The 20,083-nt window shown below is 44.7% G+C and overlaps 1 protein-coding gene across 1 annotated transcript in view; it reads left to right on the top strand.

The window, feature by feature from the left end:
* The window catches only part of T265_08090 (hypothetical protein), a gene marked incomplete at both ends in the record, with an annotated part of 41,266 nt that overhangs the window by 8,686 nt on the left and 12,497 nt on the right, over positions 1-20,083 (top strand). Inside the window, 5 exons of the mRNA XM_009173789.1 lie at positions 7,053-7,127; positions 9,832-9,849; positions 11,669-11,815; positions 13,170-13,420; positions 18,166-18,366. Of these exons, the coding sequence (XP_009172053.1) occupies positions 7,053-7,127; positions 9,832-9,849; positions 11,669-11,815; positions 13,170-13,420; positions 18,166-18,366 (692 nt within the window). The remainder of the gene's footprint in view (positions 1-7,052; positions 7,128-9,831; positions 9,850-11,668; positions 11,816-13,169; positions 13,421-18,165; positions 18,367-20,083) is intronic.

The following is a 20,083-nucleotide window of genomic DNA, read 5'->3' as shown; positions in this document are numbered from 1 at the left end:
TTGATTTCAAATCCTCAGCTGAAATTGACATTCTTGGGTTCGTGAAGGGTTCCCGTCGCCAGTGTTAAGTTCCCTACTAATCAGTCAATCAACCTTGTCAGTTACACACGGAATTGAGAAGACAAAAAGCCTTGAGGATATTATACTGCAGCAACTGAGCAGCCAATATCGAGATTCGAAGAATCAAGAATGGAATGGAACAAAACAGTCCAATGAAAGGCTGAAATAGAGAGAGAGAAATGTTGAGCTATATGTTCGTGGGAGGAGTGCCTCCTAACACCTTTCGGTGCCCATTTGACATGCCACCTGACGGAAACAATGGTTCTGATACTGCCAGGTTGTCCGGGCCTAGACAGGGGAAGTCGAGTTGCGGAGGTCAGTTTCGAACCACGGACATTCCGGTCAACAAATTCAAAGGGTATGCTCTCAATGAGTACGGCAATCTCAGAGGCATTAGTTTGGCCCCCGTTGTAACCAGACTGCACTGCTTATTTTACGTCTTACGAGGGCGCATGAAAAGCAGACTGGAGAATAATGGGCAGAATTTCGGTCTGGAAGGGGCTGTGTGGAGCACATCTTCATACACCGTCAAGTCTTGAAGCAACAGGATGTGTATAAGCGCTTTATAATTGTACTGTTTCTCGACCTTAAGAGTGCATTCGATTCTGTCGACCGGTTGGTTCTTTTCAACACGCTTGCGAAACAGGTTGTGCCGCAGATGTTCGTGAACATCATGTGCTGTTTGTATTCACCTATTTGTGGTTACGTGGGAGTCCATGGACAACTCTCCAAAAACATTATAAGCCCTGGTGTCCGAGAATCGTGTCCACTCCGTTTCGTTTCATTTCATTATTGATGAGATAATGAGATTAACACGAACGTATCCGAAATACCGGTGTTCGGAACTTCTCCAACGAGAACCTTGCTGACCTGTAGTTTGCAGGCGACAGTCTTCTCATTTTTGAAAATCAGTAGTATGCGCAAGCATTACCTGGAAAGCTGATAATGGTCACCCAGGCCGTTGGCATGCGCTCTGCGCCCACAAAGTGCGAAGTCGTGCTTCAGGACCTACATTTTTTGAACGTGACTCTGGGGATTCAAAGAGTGACACCAGAGGTTGTGGGACACTATGGGTATCTTGGAATTTGCATTAGCTCTGACGGTAGTGTGACATACGAGGTCGATGCACGATTCTTGAAGGTCAGAGTCGTGTTTACTAATTTGCGCCATTTGTGGCATCGAGACGGCATTTCACTAGGTCTACAAGGACGCGTGTATCAGGCTACAGTACTGGCTGTACCTTTGTGCGGCTCCGAGACGACCGATTTGGGTAGAGGCTCTGAGTCACCGATGTCTCAGAAGTGCAGCGGAAATCGGCTGGGACCATCAGATTCGCGACGAGTTGATCAGGGGACATTTTATTGGTGAAACAGGGTATAAATCCCCAAAGAATGCGTCCAGCACTGCAAGCTATGGCTGGGTCCTGTGTTACATATACTGAATTACCATCTGCCGAGAGGATGGCCGTTTCCTGTGCTTAATTTGGAGTGGAGGAAACCCAGAGGCTGCCAGAATCTGACAACAAAAGGGAATGATGTTTGGGTGCCGTTGGTACTGTTCAGCTGTAACTGCATTTTAGTGCCTATCAGCTATATCACCCGAAGGAAGCACGAGGGCTGGGATACCGTCAGGTTGCCAGAGCCTAGACAGGAGAAGTCGAGATGCAGAGCTCGGTAATGGTGATACTGTTCGCCTCCCAGGATAGGATCTACATGAGCCTCATTGTATTTGGCCGGCTTGCGGCTCGCCAGTGCAAGTGGCGTTCATGCTGTCAGTTTCTATGCCGATCGACATAAGTGGTGTATCCAACTCGGTTCTTCCTGATATGCTAGCCTTAATTCCTCCCTCCATCCCCATCTGTTCTCTCTGTTGTTATGATTTATTGAAATAACCTCAATGGTGGTGTGACAGTAAAGCATCAGTGTGCTCATCTGGCAGTAATGATAGGAATGATAGTGAGATACACGACCGATGGGATATATGTGTGCGTGTTTCGAATGCACAACGGGTATCAGGGGAAAGGGGAACCAAAGTTTAATCAAGAGATCATCGTCATCATCGGCAGCATGAAATCAATGTTCAACACTGATGCTCCACTGCCGTACAACCATTACTCATTTGGAACCTTTATTTTGAAGAAAAGAATAAAGGTGGATCAGGAAAGGACTTCGTGCTAGCTTGCTACAATCATTCTGAAGTGCCTACACATCCAGACACTCAGGCAATCTAGATAGAAACTGACAAGAACGACATTGACAACCATATCTTGCAACGTCTCCAACCAGGCACAGTGGGGATCCCACGGTCTCCATCCTGGCAGGCGACCAGCACCGACAACACTCAAACGTTTCGTAATCGCTTCCACATCCCTCTGCCAACTCAAAAACTGACTATCTCTAGTTCTATCCTTCTGAGAAACAGCACTCTCTTCGGCAAACAATGGTTCAACGTACGCAATACATGGCCTAACCAACGCAGCTGTTGGTGCTGGACGCATTCTTCAATGGTAGTAACCATTGCACAACCGAAAACTCGCTTTCTAATAGCCTCATTACGGATTCATTGGCGCCAACCCACACTAGTTTGGTCCTGAGACAGCGATTGTCGAACACCTGAAGACGCCTCAGTTTCGCTGCTCGAACAGGCCAAGTCTCACAACCATAGGACAAAACAGCACGTACTGTAGCCTGATACACACGTCCATTGAGATCCAGTTATATACCGGTGACACCATAAGTGTCTTAGATTAGCAAGTGCGACATGTGCCTTAGACATTCGTGCATCAACTTCATCTGTCACAACACAGTCGGAGCTAATACAATCTCCAAAGTACGTGAAGCACTCCACAACTTCGAATACCTCCCCCTAGATTGTGTTATGTTTAGTGACTGCATGCCTGATCTTACACTTTGTGGGTGCAGAATGTATACCAAAGGTCAGTTGATCCAAAAACGTCTGCGCCTTCCTACTCTCTTCGAAGACTAGAACGATGGCGTCTGCATGTTCCAGATCGGGAGGATTTTCGTAAGCGTCTAATTGGACACTGAAGTTTGAAGACCTTCCAGTGTCTCATTATTTCGTCGATGGAATGGAGATAGTGGGCATTACTTGCAGATAGCGCTTTGTGTACGGAAGCCTTTGGAGAGCTCCCCGTATACTCTCACACATCCTAAAGTTTAAAGATGTAAGGAACGTATTATGTTCACAAACTTCCTGGACATTCGTTGATGGGCGCAAGCGTGTCAAGGAGAACAGACCGGTCAACCGATTCGGATGGCGTTGTTCTAGCAACTGATGGAATGTGAGAATTTGGTCAACACAACCGCTACCAGGCCGGAATCCCGCTTGCTGCTCTCGAGTCAGTATCTCACCAGCCACCATAAGGCGACGAAGCACAAATGATGCTAAAAGTCTGGTTTAAAACCAGGATCAAACTGATCTCTGTGGTTGTCTCACCCACTGCGAGCCCCTTTTTTGAACGTGGGCACTATCAGTGGCTCTCCCCAGTTGCCTGGTCCAGTCTTCTCCAAAATGCAGGCTAGCAGATTAGACAAGCGCTGATTGAGGACTTCACTCCCATCTTTGAACAGTGCAGGTGGATGGTCATCCGGACGGTGGCGTTTGGGAGAAAATATGGAGTCATAAAGCCCCGAGGTCGTAAGGGGCTCCGCGTTCACCATTCAGGGTTCGACATCGACTGTGGGCTCCAGATGAGTGGCAACATGTGGTCAGGAAAACTGTTCGAAGTATTCGGCCCAACGGTCGCGGCGTTATTCTTACTCAGAATGGTTGTTCTATTTCTAACCTTTGTGGTTTCGCTCAGATGGTTTCCGTGGACCAATCGGACAGATCCACCAAAATAATCTTTGGGCATTCTTCGGCTTTCTGGGCCTATTCTATTTTGCTGGGTTTCCATGTCCACCGGACTTCGCGGTCGTTTCGCACGCTCAATTCTATTTAACGTCTGATTCGTCCGGTCAAGTTAAGTTCAAGACCAGCCGGGATGTTTCTCCGAGATTTCAGCAAGAGATGCCTGTTGACCACTTTGACAGAGTACGGATACTGAAGACTGTCATGTATGAGATCTTTTGAATTCGCTAAGAGGTTACTGTTTTTTTTGGGCGATAGCTCATATGTGCAAAATTGGTTAGGGGTCTGGCAGATGGATTAACCGCAGTGGATCATTTGATGGGTGGGGACGGACTATGGGTGAGGGTCGGTGAGCGGAAAGCTGAAAGGGCGAACGATACTCCCCGTTGCCCAGGCTGAAGAAGAGGGTTTGGTTGAGATACCCCACTTTAAGCCTTTGACTCAGGTCTGACCCAAAAGGCGGTGGCCGGATGTAGGGTTTTCTCTTGGGATTCTTCCCCTAGCGTGCGACTCAAAAGTGTGAACCTTTAGGCTGCGGGATACCGGTTCGGCCCGAGGGTACAGGGAGCTAGGCACAGGTAGCTGATTCCTGATTAGGATATGCACTGCAGGTGTCTTCTGAGCACCACAAGACTGTGGTTTTAAAGGCATGATACGTACCAAATTTTCCTTCACCCTGCAATTTACTCTGTCGGGCAGCAATGCCTATAAGACGTCTTCTCCCTTGTCCTCTTATTTTACACAGCCACGTTGTCCAACTTAATGGTGGTTTTATGACATTTTCGAAATGTTCACGTGTGTCGGTGATGGTAACGCCGTTCCTTGAGAAGGATGAATGTCCCCATACTTTTATGCGCAGCGGCCTTTCGGGGTGTGTTAAAAATGCACGACTCATTTTTGTGTAGAGTTCGCCTCCAGTATCTATTTGGAGACATTCCACCTTGATCCAACTGCCTAAGTATTTTTTTACTAGATTTTTGGGCACCTACGGGTGAACGTTTCAGTGTGAACAGTTGTAATAATGTAAGCTCAATAAATTCGCTAGGATGAGCTAGTTGACGTCCTAGTAACGAAACGGTAGGGCTGTACTGTATCAGTTCGGTTTCTTATCGAGATCCAACTTTTGGCGAACAATCAGGCTTTCTTGAGAACCCACAGATCACAAGTTTTGCTCCTTCTTAGAAATTTCGGTAGTGAGCGAAGGAAATTCCGTTGATGTGAACATCAACGGAGTTGCAATTGTCTGTTGTAGCAGCGGCCATAGTAAGGACATTGTGTTCTCGTGGAAGACTTAATGGTGGATCTAATAATTTTTATACCGACAGCACCTGCTACAGCACCTGACAGTCGTCAGGTGAATGTAGCCTTTGTTCTGGAGATATTGCAGTCTGAAAAGGTTCCCCTTCAAGCCATTTTGTCCAATGGCAGGTCCCTCCATGTTCCAAATGTCTTTGAAGGCCATCCCGGTTGCGGAATTCCGGGCATCTCTGATTTCAAACTCCATTCTCCACCTTACCATAGACAAGTTATTTTGGAATGCGAGTATCGAGTGACGTAACCAATGGAGCTGGTTTCGCGTCAGACTGCATCCAACTCGATTAATGTTCGGTCATTGGGGTTTGGCGTGTTCATTCGATCCGAGTGATTTTGTGCGTGTACTGCAAATAAACTTGGCCAGGGATCCGAATATGTCTGTGCGGCGTTCAGGTTTTCTTTGTCGTACAGTCATAAAGACAGTACACCATCTCGATGCTCCGCAGTCTGTGTAGAAGTAGTGGTTTATCCGAATGCGTTTTTAGGGTTGAATAAACGCCGTGTTGGTCTCTGCAAGTCGTAAGTTCATTTCATTTTCAACCTGAAGTTTGTGGAGGGATCATTCCGAAGAGGAAGAACCTCTAGTTTTTATTAGGGTGCAGCCTTTGTTGAGGGAATCGGGATAATCGCAGATGAAAAACAAAATAACGTGAAGCGAATACCCAGTTCGTTTCCAACACCTTCACAGGGTTACTACAGGTACGAACCTTTGTTTTTCTTGGGGCGTGGTAGTTCTTTAGGTAACTCCGTAAAATCTAGGTTCAAGCTGTAGACACTGACGGGTTTGCTGCATGACACAATCCTCGCGTTGTACTGACGGTTGCCTGCTGCATTTTTCGGTAAGGAACAAGGTTGATATGGGTGGCTTTCTATTTTGGACCCGGTGCTTGATATCCGTTACGCTCGACAATAAAAGTGGCGCGGAACTACCTAACTTGCACTGTTTATTCGCGGCTGTCAAAAACTAGTCTCCTTTGTATGTTTGGACTTGTGATTAGGACCTAGTTCTGGTGGTAGTCTGTAATCGAGCGGGTGTGCTCCATTGTACAACTAATCACGATTTAACCGGCTCCTCACATAATGATCTTCGGGAACCTCTAGTAGCTGTCTCTGACTAAGTCGTATTTATGTTCTTTTCATCTGCCTCCGATAAACAGGGGTACCAAAGAAGTAAGTTTCTACTGACAATACTGAAATTGCAGTAACTATCGATGGATCACCCTGTCCAATTTTAGTCATATCGGATTGTTCCTGCCAAATGTACTCAATCTATGCCCTCTTTCACTTTACCGCGGATATTTAGTCTGTCGGTATTAGAAATTTTCCTATCCTTGAGGATGAAGGAGCCTTGCAGCTCTTCTGTGTTCTACTTGTTGGCAGTGTGGGATACGCCTTTACGTAATGCACTGTGGATGTCCAAAAGAAACTGGATGTGGTTTATGCCGACTACTTATGCAGCAGGAAACCTTCTAGGGATACCACGTTTGAAGCAGCCTGACTAACTAAAGCGCGTTTTGAATTTGCAACATTCCACCAGTTGTGACGTGAACAGTATGTCGGGCCCTCAACTGGAAAAACTATTTTACTCCCACCGTGCATGATCAAACCTCCTATTGGACTGGAAAGCAACTCTTCCTTGAATTTGGCAAACATCAATACTGATCGGAAGTGTGCACTAATCCGCAGTTACTCATGGCATGTATGTTTTGTCAATACGCATGGATCCGATTTAAATAAACTGACTGCTCGAAAACTTCTTGAATGTTTTCGCTATTGTAATATCGGTTTTCCTCTTCCCTACTTGATAGAGCTATACTCATAGCAAACCCATCGTTTTGTTGATCTCGCTTAATGGAATCAAAGTATGTCGGGACACTGACAAGGTAAGTCAAGTTTATCCAGCTACACACGCTATCCACAATATCGGGGATGAGTAGTTGTGATTATGTGCTCACGTCATGCTTCTGGTTCCGTATCGTTTTTCGGTTTTTTTAAATCATTATGTTCAGATCTCTGCTGTAGGNGTTTTGTTGATCTCGCTTAATGGAATCAAAGTATGTCGGGACACTGACAAGGTAAGTCAAGTTTATCCAGCTACACACCCTATCCACAACATCGGGTATGAGTAGTTGTGATTATGCGCTCACGTCATGCTTCTGGTTCCGTATCATTTTTCGGTATTTTTAAATCAATATGTTCAGATCTACTGCTGTAGGGATTTTTATAGAGCGGTTCAAAAGCTTCCTCTAAGAGTATTCATTCATTTGTATTTGTGTGGGATCACCCTTCCACTTCCATTGGACTGCTTGGTAAATATGCAGTGAAAGGATACCACTGCTGAACAACTGTTTTCCCTTGTTTAAACGAGTATCTACGAATTAATAACGCAACTCCGTATTCCTGTGTTGTACGTATCGATTTCCGACAGCCCGTACGTTTTCTTCACAAGACGTACAAATTGGGTACGAACTCCGTAAGTAGATTAGCCTTAGGGTTACATCATGCCCCACGTTTTCAAGACAGTTTCTAAGCCCCGTTATTTCAATTCCTGCTCATTGTGGTTTACACTGAAAACGGATCTTCGAAGAATGCACATGGTGCACCAGTCTGTAATTTTTCTAACGTTTACTTCGTCTGTAACCATTCTAATAGTCATGGTGGGCTTTTTTGAATGAATTTCCTGTCTCCTCTACTTGTGTGATTTGCCTGTAGTCATAGCGAAGCTCAATCACTCAATTACTGTGTATTGAGTTATAATCGTTTACAACGTGAACAGGAGAACACAGAAGTCTATCGAGCAATGCATGCACCGGGAAATCTGAAAAGACTTGGTTTGCCGTTTTTCGCTAGCAAGCAAAACGAACAGGCTGGTAATCTTGAGCATGTGAATCGAATAAGTTACAGTGGAGTTGGTAAATGAGTAGCTGCTTAGCGGGTTAATAAGTAGTTGTTTGCTCATAACAAAACTTAGAATACATTTGTGATAGTTAAGCATAGTTGGGAAGAACATCTAGTCAAATGGACCGTAGAATGTTTGAAAATAATGAATACCATAGAAACGAGGTTGGTTAGACCAACTTTCTTTGGAAAATAGCTTGAATGTTCGAATATTCAAGGCAAACTCTTTGCTTGGGGCTAGAGGCGAATTGGAGAACGATGAAACCAGCGTGGAATGCTTCATTAAAAAATCCAAGGAGGTCGTTCGAAACTGATAGATAAGCCAGCTTTAACGAACAAAAATAATGCCTTCTCGATGACCGGCTTACCGAAGAATGTTATAAGATGGTGCTTTCAGTATTTGACGGAAGAATATTTTTGAGAGGTTGGCTCGTCAGTCTTGATTCTTTCCAGACCACATTTTAGAGAAATACATAGAAGGTTAACAGGAACATCTAAACTACTTCACACATCCACCATAGACGTCAGTTCATGAGCTTGGTGATGACATTCTTGAGCTGGGAAAAAGCTTGGCGACCGGGATGGGAGCAACCCACAGTACCATAATAAGCATGCTCGCAGTTGTTTTTGCTCAGTAACGCAAGATGTCTGATCCACGAACGATTTTTGAGGGTTAGTGGTTCGAACCCGATCTCCAACTCTCGACTTCCCCTGTCTAGGTTTGGGCGACCTGGCAGTATCCCAGCCCTCGTGCCTCCTTCGGTTGACGTAGCAGTTAGGCACCGGAAGGGTGCTACAGCTGAACGATTTATTTTTTTATTATTTTTAACCCTTGTTGAGGGAACCTGGTTATTCCGGAGCGTTTCTTGGACAAAGGTGTTTTCTTGTGAGCACTAAGAACCGTATTGTACTATATTAGGCCCTTTTCAACAGCTTTTGCGCAGGCGTGGGGTAGCAATTTTGAGTTCAAATGCAGTAGATGTTTTTGATACTCAATGCACATTCATATTTCCAATTTGCATTTCTTTGCATTATATGGCGAGCTTGTATTGTGACAGTCAACCCCAATCATCTGGATAATTAGGAACTGGTGTTTACTATCTTGCCACAATTGAACGAGAATCCTCAAACACTGCAAGTTGTCACGAAGACGTAATCTTGTTTAACAACGAAATCGACGATATTTACTGGTTGTGTAATGAGATTTTGGACTTTTTGAAAATTTCATCCTGTGAATGAAGCCAATCTATGCTGAACAACCGAGAGGCATTCTACGGCTGTTTCATCCTTATTGAGAATCATGAGCGGTGCGTATCTCGCGAAACTCGAACCCGCGACATTCTGGCTAGTAGTTTGAACACTTAAGCGTTCGGTCACAAGCGGCTGATCAACAGTGTAATTAACTCGTACTTAGACAAGGCATGGCGCCGGTCATCCATCACGCGGTCACACGTGTTGACTGGCTCCTCTCAGATGGAAATTTCGCTCATCGGGTGAATTTTATACTTCTACCAGGCTAGTTGTAGATTTTTGATGGTTCGAGGCGATGCCCTGTTATTAGTGGGGCACTCATGCACGCTTCTTGACTTTTCAGCAGAGATTGGCTTCACTTGAAGAACGAAATCTCCACCAGCGACGGCATTTATTGGGAACTTGAGTTATCTTTTGATGTTTCCTTTTGTTCTTCAGCTCTATCACCCCCATTCGGTAGGTCAACTGAAAAGTGTTCCAACGAATAATGTGCATGTCCAACGTCAAATAAGTTAAGCCAAGTCGACAAGAGCTCTTCAATGTGGTGGGTTAGCGTATCAGCTGTACGTATGGCATCAGTTCCTCGGAACTGTAACTAGCTCATACATTTATGACTGGCATGAAGCAGTTTCATTGTGATATCTCTCAGGGAGTAAGTTAGTCATTTGGGAAACAAAGTGTATTGTCGTTGATCCTAAGAACTTTCATTCCTCAGGGTCGTATTGCAGCGGTCACAAACTTCGCGATTCCAAAGTTGTCTACTTGATGGAGATGTCACCTTACATACTGAAAATAACGGAGAAGGCTGAGCAGTTCTTCGATTAATATCGGAATTGGTTGGAGACTTGGAAGAACAGTGCTCATATTAAGAGGCAAATCGGATCCTCTTAGGAAAGTAACGGTGGACGATATCACGGTCGAGGTAGTCCTAGAATGCGAATTCATTTTTTTTACTCGTGGACAGATTTTTTAAAGCCATTGGTGTAGCCGATGGACAGTAATCTAACTGTTCTCTATTTGCTCCCAGCTATGAGGCGGTGGAATGCACAGTAAATGTCACTCAAGGGTGGAGTGTGACTGCAACCAACCTCATCAAAATCCACTTATGCCTTTCGAAACAATTTTGAAGCTGTTGGTTACAATCACATTCTATGCTTGAGTGGTATTTCTTGTGTCTTCTATTTCTTTATAACTGGAAAAACGGGGGAACAATCATATCATTGTCCCTCGGTTTTACATCTGAATGCGACTCTATACCATGATGGTTGTGTTGGGGTTCGGGAACATGAAATAGCTCATTGGTAAAGGCGCGAAGCTACTGAACGGAGGATGCGTAGTTCCAAACCAACCCTGACTTTTCAATTAATCCTTTTTTGGCTTGGGTAACATGGCGGTATCTCATTCGTTGTGCTTCTTTCGAGTTGCACGGAAGTCATTCGCCGAAAGGGCGCCACAGCTGAACGGTTACTTTTAGTGCTGTCAGGAAGCGGACTTTTGCTAACTAACCTCCAGTAGGGCATGCTTGATCTCTGGAAACTACTTGAAACCTATCCTTTCTTCAGCAACGTTCATTCGTCGGTTGGTATGTTCTCAATTTATTTGCATACCGAAGTTTAATAGTGGATCTCAACATGTAAATTTACTTTCTCCCCACCTTATTCATCCCCATGTGGTTGCTAACAACTGTATTTAACAATATCTTCTCAATATCTACTTCATTAGTTTCTTTTATTGGTCATGTTTACATCATGTTCGTTTATGACCCTTTGGCGCCATTGTGTATCGTTAGTGTTTCCCTCTTAGCTTTGCCAATAGTTCTTCTAGTGGTAACGACCAACCCTGGGCATTCTTCTTCAGAAATTGTTACTATCTGGCCTTTTCTGGAGTGGACTTCCTTGAGGGGACCATACGTTAGGCCGTGAGCAAGCGCTGTTTTTGACTCTCCGGGGAAGTGGCTTCTGGTCCGAGTGGCAAATACCTCAAAATGAGGCACCAAGCCAGTGCTCGTCCCATTTCGTGTTTGTCCTAGGTGGAAGTAACAGTCCTCTCGAATCCCAGTTGCACTTCGTTCTGTTGGTTCATATTGCTTGACTGATCCTAGCAGATAACTTGGGATAACAGTTTTCTGGACGCTGAATCAATCGCATGTTTTACTAACCGTATGACGCTTAGTGTTTCACGTTTCCGGAGCGCACAAACGGGTTGTGAACTCGTTCTTATATTATCCACTGTGTTTACCAATTCGCCAACTGTTCTTTCAATCCTCGTATTTCAGCATGTTTATATGGCTCATGCCCTGCGCCGAATTTCCTATGCCACCTGTGATCCAGAAAACGTGCAGTTCGCCTTTTTGGCGAGAGAACCAAAAGCTGAACCCAATGTACAGTATTGCCATGCCTTTGTGACTCGAACACCAGAACAGGTGAGTTTTTCACCATGATTATTACCAGGTGAACATCTGGATTATTTGGGAAGTATATTTACTCTTATTGGTGAATTCCAGTGAACACTTCTGGTTGACATTTTAATACTGCTGTCCTCGACAATGATGATGAACGTTTCTCTCGCTTGTAAAATACAATGACTCTTCCATTTGGGGCAGTCAACCGGGACGGTGTCAAGATGCACACCAGGTATGAAACCATGGAACTGTGATAAACGTGGTCCTCCCGTGTGGAAGAGTAGTACAAGGGCTCTGTTTTTTTAGTCTTTTCATGCCTTCAGGTGTCAGTTGTTCTTCCCACGACATATTTTGTGGGTCGAATTTACCCAACCAGTTAGAGAATTGGTTACTCACTTTCTACCCCAAAAAGGAGCGTGCATGGGACACTTTTGCTAGTATTTTCGTATGGTGTCTATCGAGCGCGCAGTCAGTGTGTGTTGTAACGGTATTTTCCTCAGCTTAGTTCTCGGTCTGAGCCTCCCAAGCTAGCGTTCACGTCAAAACAAACACCAAAGGTGCACAAGGTCTATTAACGCCCAAAACGAAATCAGGAACAGTTGTACAGCGCTTCGTATATATAGCGTAAGCGGCTATAACTTTCTGGAATTTCTGACGGTTTCTGGATGCGCCATTGGCAACCGGCATTTGGCCAATACTGGGTCATGATTGGCTGTTGGGTCCAGATTGTTGACCAATCAGATCTCGTCTTGATGCCGGACCGGCAAGCGTCCCGAATTTTGGGCCAACCTCGAGCGGGCTAGGCTTCTCGGCCGTAGCAGCGTCTAAAGACGTGCGGTATAGTGGGATCCGCGTGGATTCCTGCCTAACAGTATGTCAATTCAGATGCTTGCTTTTCCAAGCCTATATGTCCTAAATCAGCCACACTAAAACACAATACGTTACCACCTTTTCCCGTGCGTAGCCGGGCACAATCGTTAGTTTTAAATAGTATCACTGCTTAACTTTTCCGCTATTTTCGTAGGTTCAGTGTTTCGCCTTTCATTTTAATCGTACAGTGTGCGGGATCGAGACCAAATAGGCTCTTTTCGGGGAGCTTATCGGGAATTCCTCTCAGTAGTTGGTATTTCATTTTGGATGTAACTCTCCTGTGGTTCTTCACTGCAGTACATTTGTTCGGAACGTTTATGTTTTGATGGAACTGCCTTGTTCACTAATCCTTACGTTTCAAAAAACCCAGGTTACCGTGGCATCAGCCGCTAACTCATTTGACCATTCACAACGGATTTGTACTTTTGACACTTGCATAGTCTGGTTTTTTAGTCCATTGTCGGTTCGTTCTTTCACTTCATCTGTTCATCGTCCTTTTACACAGGCTGAGGAACTGAACAACATTGTGGGTGAAGCTTTCCGGATAGCATACGCACAGCAACAATTAGCTCTACTCACACAGCAGTTCCGTCAGGTAGCGCCAACTTCCGTCGAAGCATCCACACAGCGATTGCCGGCAGAAGCACACCCAATTCAGTCGACAGTTTCACAGTCCAATTCAGTCTCCGCTATGTCAAACGTGGCCAATGGACCTGGTTCCATCGCATCCCTTGCATGTTTGACATCCCATTCCAGGTAAGGATTTGTCTTTGGGTATTAGATGTGCAAATACAACTGTAGACTTATTTTTATTCGGGATTGTGTAATACGGGGGTCCGGCGGATCAGTGTGAAATCCATGTGTATGTGCGGGGTGAGGGTAACACTTGTGGTAGCTTAACTGGCGGTGCACTCATCCGTTTCTTCGATTTGATTTCTCATGACTGTCTAATCAGCTCTGGTACATACATCCAATTATTCTTAAACGGCAATCGCTACACCAACGGTTGAACTCACCGGCAGTACTTGGCCTATTTTGTACAAAGTAGATTTTGTAAATCTTGAAATCAACAGTGTGGGTACATGTAGTATGGGCGGAATCATACGCCCAGGGATGCAACTGAGCAACCGGAAAATGCTTACACACCAGCTTCTGTCTAGGCTTGGGCAACCTGACAGTATCCCAGCTCTCGTGCTTCCCTCGGATGACACCGCAGCTAGGCACCGAAAGGGTGTTACAGCTGAACGATTGATTGAATGATTTTTCTACACACCAGCTTCCGGTACTGAACAGAGGGTTTGCTTGCGTTATTCCAAACGAACATCCATGAAGCCCACCTTAGAAAACACGGAGTGTTTTTTTTTCAGAAATTATTTTGAAGGAAGACGTATTTCATCATGTATTTGTTTTATTTCAGTGTCCGGTACAGCTCACTAATTTAATCTCACTTCATTCGTATAAATGACGAGGTCATCCCTACGCATAATCTGCATGGATTCTGCTGGGCTAACGAAGGATCATTGACGTGTTCATGATTAGTTGTGGTGTTTTTCCGCCATCAGACACTTTCTCTGGGCTTTTTCTACAATCTGTTTCCTCGGGAAACACCGGAGACAATAGGAACGTTGTGAGACAGGATAAGTAGAAGTCACAATTTTCTGGCTTAAAAACTGCCCAAGAGCACTGATCGGTTACCGGAATGATGCAAGCCATTACTTTATATAAGAAGCTAATTATGGGTGCATACACGCATGCATAATTGTCGCTCCTTCTAAAATTTAACACAACTAATATTCAGTTTTCACATTGGAGCTTCAATAGACATTCATATCTCAGCATTTGCCACCCCCTTGTAGCCATTGAAATTTTTAGTGGCTGCATGGATCGTGTGCTTTGACAGATGTGGACCAAGCACCTACGTAAGCCGCAGCTGTGCTGTGGCAGTGAAGTTAGTGTACACGTCAAAGCTTAAGAATTATTCGGCTATGTGCAAAAAACTTTAGTTTTAGCGATGAATTTCTGAGGAGTTAAGTGTCAGCCTAAGTTGCTCGGTTTTATGATTCTAATGTAGTCGTCCCGGCCTGCTGACTTCATCTTCATCCGCTGAGCGAGCCGCAGCCTGTCCTTGGCGTCATAATCCGTAAGCGAACACCTAGCGATCAGTCGGAATTGTTAAGAAATCAAATGAGACTCGTGTGTCTAGCTTGCGTCCTTCAAAGGGTTCTGTTCTACATTGTAAACCTTTGTTGACGAACTTTCTGTGGTAGGTAGACCGACATGGTCGCACGAAGGGGAATCGAATACTTGGGGTTTACACCGACGTCCATGAGATTCCCCTTTAGCGGGGAATCCTACAGGGATTGGCAAACCTGTAGTAGGTTGGTACCTCCTAGCCAGACCGCTTAGCTAAAATATCGGCTTGTATTGTGTAAGGTTCGGGAGGATGCTGGGTCGTTCCCACTGATGGCGTCTTACTTACACACTACTGCAACATATCGATTTCAGTACAGTTCGGTACAGACATTTTCCTCTTGATCGTTTTTTAGGAGACAGGGCTTGCTATTGCATGTCTTCATCTGTATCCCCGTTTCCTTAGTTTTAAGGTTGCATTGCTGTCCATCGTGGTGATGACGACTACTTTGTGTCACTGACCCCCCATACTGCCCATTTCTATGCATTGGCTGAAGAGAACAAATCACAGCCGAGTATAAATGTTGTTTAATACCTAGTCCGTACCATAATGCTCAATTAAGAGTGCAGACCAGTCGGTTGACTGCTCAAATCGAATCACATAAGAGGCAAACAACAACATCACTGGAAATGCACACCCTATCTTTGTAATGTGTTTTGAATATTGGTCAAACCAGTCTACTTAGACCATTTTCGCCGGGTCTTTGCGCATGAACTTTCGTATTCCCTCGGTGGTCTGAAATCATAACGGTTGCTTTTAATCATTCCTTGTTACCCCAACAGCACACAATCGAATCACATAAGAGGCAAACAACAACATCACTGGAAATGCACACCCTATCTTTGTAATGTGTTTTGAATATTGGTCAAACCAGTCTACTTAGACCATTTTCGCCGGGTCTTTGCGCATGAACTTTCGTATTCCCTCGGTGGTCTGAAATCATAACGGTTGCTTTTAATCATTCCTTGTTACCCCAACAGCACACGCGACAGAAATTTAGGGGGGGGGGGGCTCGTCCACTTGCATGGACCCCAAAGTGGGGGCTCCTCAGGCGAAATATGGCGACGTTGGAGCTTAATACTGGTCGAACATGTTAGGTTTACTGTCCCCCACATAGTCGGTTCTCATAAATTGTTTGAACTTTCATCGCCATTATCTGTGGTCAAATATTGGCATGATCATTAAGACGGTTTGTCCATCCTTGTTTGTGTAATTAGGCAATACCGGGGTTTTACCGGATGTATTTCTCTGTCCGTGGTCTGTCAACTTCGATGTAATATATGGAATAGATACCAGCGGATCATGACAGCTTTTTACAACCGACTCCAGTTTAGTTCATATGAACGAAGCAATAATTTCAGCTAAAGTTAGGTTTAAGCTCATTCCAAGGAAGAAGCTCGGTTAATATCTTGCGTGATCATCACTGACATCCTATTAATTAAGCGAGAGCTGATCTTTAGACATATTCTTTTCCGATTTACTTACTGCTACATTTGCTCAGTGCTGCCCACATTAATCCAGTCTGTCATATGTCGGTAGCAAAGCTCCGGTGGGTCCAGCAATGTGCTGCAAAATCCAGATGTTCAAATGCATATGGCCGCAGGCATTTACTCAAGCTTTTCTGCACCCAGAATCGATCGGTTTTTCATAAAGCTGGTGTGTCTGTGTTGCCACCATAATGGTGCTTCATTCTGTTCACGGCCGTCGATTTTCCACTCTGTGACCTTGTTTTCTCCTGCTTACTCACACCAAAGGCTATCGATCGGTAAGGACGAGACTGTCACAGTTCTGTGTTTGTGACTGTAATTGAAACCATGTCCCTCAATGGAACCGGCTGCTGCCCGTGTATTTCTGACCGAGATTCATGTTCGTTGTCTATATATACACACTCACCTGTTTGTGCATTCATCTCCATTGTACATCCACCGAAACCCTATCTGATTCGGCACGGCGTCTGTTTTCAGAAGACCTGGGTGATGTCCTACGCACATTTGGTGTTCTGACCCCGTTTCCGCGGGCTTTGGATTTTTCATCGTCCCACACTACACCGTTTTGCTTGCCTTTTAGACTTCATGTCTGACTGATTTAATCACATGGACCTTGTCCCTTATGTAGATTATGATACCACTTGTTTGCTTTCGAAAAATGCATTGCTTTTAGCTGATGGCGAATTTCAGTAGATATTCAAAAGGCACTATCACGTAGCCCCTCTTATAAGGATACAGCAATGTAGGTAGACAGACACGTAGGCAGTTTGTTTGCCTCACCAATTCAAATCTTTTGAGAAGAACCTATTGGAGGCTACTTTCACACTTCAACCGCCGCCTTACCGGAAGATATTGGTGTTTGGACGTCTGATTTTTGTCGTACGTTTTATGGCGATAGAGTAATGAATTGTTTAATCCAAATAACATCATTGGCTTTATGAGCCTGGTCGGTTTAGATTGCTCTTCGTCGACCTTTGTGCTGTTTTTCAGTGATGCCGAGGATTTCGATTGCGCCGCCAACCTTGTTCCTCGGCATATGTATTCTTTTGATTGTGTTTTAACGCTGTGATGCTCCTTCGAATTAGTTTCGTGGTAACATCTCTAAACCATTGCATTACATGATGTGTATGCACATCCATATTTTCGTGAAGTCGTCCTTTTCTGTGGATCCGATTTCTGAGTGGCACGGAAACTTGGAAGTTTGAGGGGGTGACGACCCGGAGTTGTACGAGAATCGGAGTGTGAGCACCACTCACTTTTGGAGGCCTACGCCTCCTTACCATACCGGGTAGGTTAGTTAAATCCAACTGATTTAGATAACTTCTCTAATCTTGTTCTTTGCGCTGTCTCCCCAGACGAGGAACAATGTTTGCTGCTGACGCCATCTGTCTAGGTCAACTGGCTGCATCGTTAGAGTGTTATATCGGTAATTTTTTCAGCGTGAAAGATGGATGCATGCGAACTATAGGAGAAATCGAACAGTGAAATGGTGTTCAAACCGCGTTTGTGCTAGAAACCATATTTAATCGGTTGCTTTTAACTTTCGGACGAAACTAGTTTCTTCTCCGTATCCCGATGTGGTATGCAAATTTTCTGGGTACCTTTCGGTGCACTGTAATCGCGAATCGTTCCTGTTGCTATTATCTCGAATCACCTTAGGGTGTCGATCATGGTTTCGAACCGTAATGAGGCTAAACTTTACTCGCCTAATCCAACAATCTTAATGTCCGTTCATTCTGCTGTTATCGGTCTCTATTTGTAGCTAGGATGTAACATCAACCCAATATACTCTCCTGTCAACAATGGTTTTCTAGTCCAATTAGGTCAGGAACTGCAATTCAGGCCCCTCACTCCGCTGTTCATCCGTCTTTCCTGAATAAACCGCTACCTCCAGTCCCCGGTACACCTATCAACTCGATGACAGCTGATTCGCGTGTAGATAGCAATCCATCACTGACAGACCCACCATTACCGCCGCCACCTCCTGCTGATGTCGATATCCATCGAGGCAATCGGCCACATAAGTAAGTAAGACGTCTCGTTACAGCCAGTCAATCTCTTAATAACCTATGTGCGCATGAATTTTTATTCAGTCAAATGTTCCTGAGATTCCTCCTGTGCGTGCCTGTGCCGAATCGCCGCCACGTTGTTGGTTCATTACCATCGTCCCTTTTTCTGACTCATCAGTGCCAGTTATCATTGAGCCTGTTGATTTCAACACGGGTTGATGGCGATGTTTGCGCGCAAGTCCACACCACGACAGAATTAGGGTGATAGCAGGGAAGCCACGGACATCCGTTTCCCCCTCCACCCGTCATAAGGAATTTTGTTCAACATTTCCGGAAATAAAAACGGCAAAATGGTTGTCTCTAATATCGATGTTAATGTTTTTGATGTGAAATTGTCAGTGTCCCGTACACTGCTCGCGTTTTATGTTAGTGTGATTATATAGGGGCTGTAGGGACCGGCTTGTTCCTGTTCTGTCCTCCTCTATTCGGTCCGGAAGTTTTCTCATGCGAGACTGCGTTTTAATGGTGCTCTTCTATTAAGTCGGCATGATGTTGGCTAAGTTATCAGTCACCTCCGTGTGAGCTCCATGCTACACACTGTAAGTGGCCAGATACCATTCATTCATCCAAAAGCTGTTCGACAATGGATGGTTGCTTGCAATCCACTGTCGATTGAATTTAACACTTAAGCGTTTTGTGGCATTGTCATAGTCTAGACACTAGTATAAGCGATCACTGAACTTACATACCCCGTTGCGCAACGGCATTCAGCCGGCTGTGAAACGCGCTTAGTTGTGTTGACTGAGACAACTGGCAGTAAAATTTGTGGCCTGCATCTCGTGGTTTGGCGTTTCGAACCTTTATGTCATACCGACTTGATCCGTCCATTATAAAGCTCATTTTATCATCTTGACTGCGGTTTGGTTCATTATTTTAGTAAAATTTCACTCCTCACACATTTGTCGCTTATGGCCTATTGATGAGTTGCTCGTTATTGGCATTAGAACAGATTCATCTAGATATCGCTGTTCCCAAAACCCCAATCTTTTTGTCTGCCTATTCATTTGAACTACTATGCGTCCGCTTTTTTGAATAACAGTTGCGTAAATGTGAACACGCTGGTGACAGATATCCTCCTCGCTAACTTGTTTTGATGTTCCCCCGACCAGTCTTTCTATTTGCTCTGTTTCTCTCACTTTATCGGGTAGTGAAAAAATCAATACTAGATTGTTTACGCTCACTCTCATCCATTTTCTTACAGACAGTTGCCAGAACATACACGACTGTTCAATATTAGTTCAGCTCGGTTAAATAGATGCTCAGCGACTACAATTTCGATTACCAAAAGATTAGTGGTCGACCCGATGGCCGTTGATCTGTTCGCCAGCTTGGCACTCATTCGAGGAGACGATGACGATGTCTCTTCGACTGGGGACGAAACATTTGCAAGCTGGTTACCAAGTTCGGCGAACAGATCAACGGCCATTCGATCAACCACCAGTAAACACACCCGAGCTACCAATATTTCGATATATTGACACTAAAAGGTAGAAGCAAAATGAGGACGGGACTTTGTCTCATTGGGGGACCTGTACAATGAATGAATTTATGTACCACACCGATCGGCTTGCCTGTAAGCATGAGAGTTAGTTTCGATATCACCGAGCCTTGTGGGTAGCATCTAACACTTCAGGTTGGAAGCGTGTGCCAATTTACACAGCTGACGTATGTA

The sequence above is a fragment of the Opisthorchis viverrini genome (genome assembly GCF_000715545.1).
Source record: "Opisthorchis viverrini unplaced genomic scaffold opera_v5_199, whole genome shotgun sequence".
In the NCBI taxonomy this organism is placed as follows: domain Eukaryota; kingdom Metazoa; phylum Platyhelminthes; class Trematoda; order Opisthorchiida; family Opisthorchiidae; genus Opisthorchis; species Opisthorchis viverrini.
This window is presented reverse-complemented; position numbering and strand designations above follow the sequence as displayed.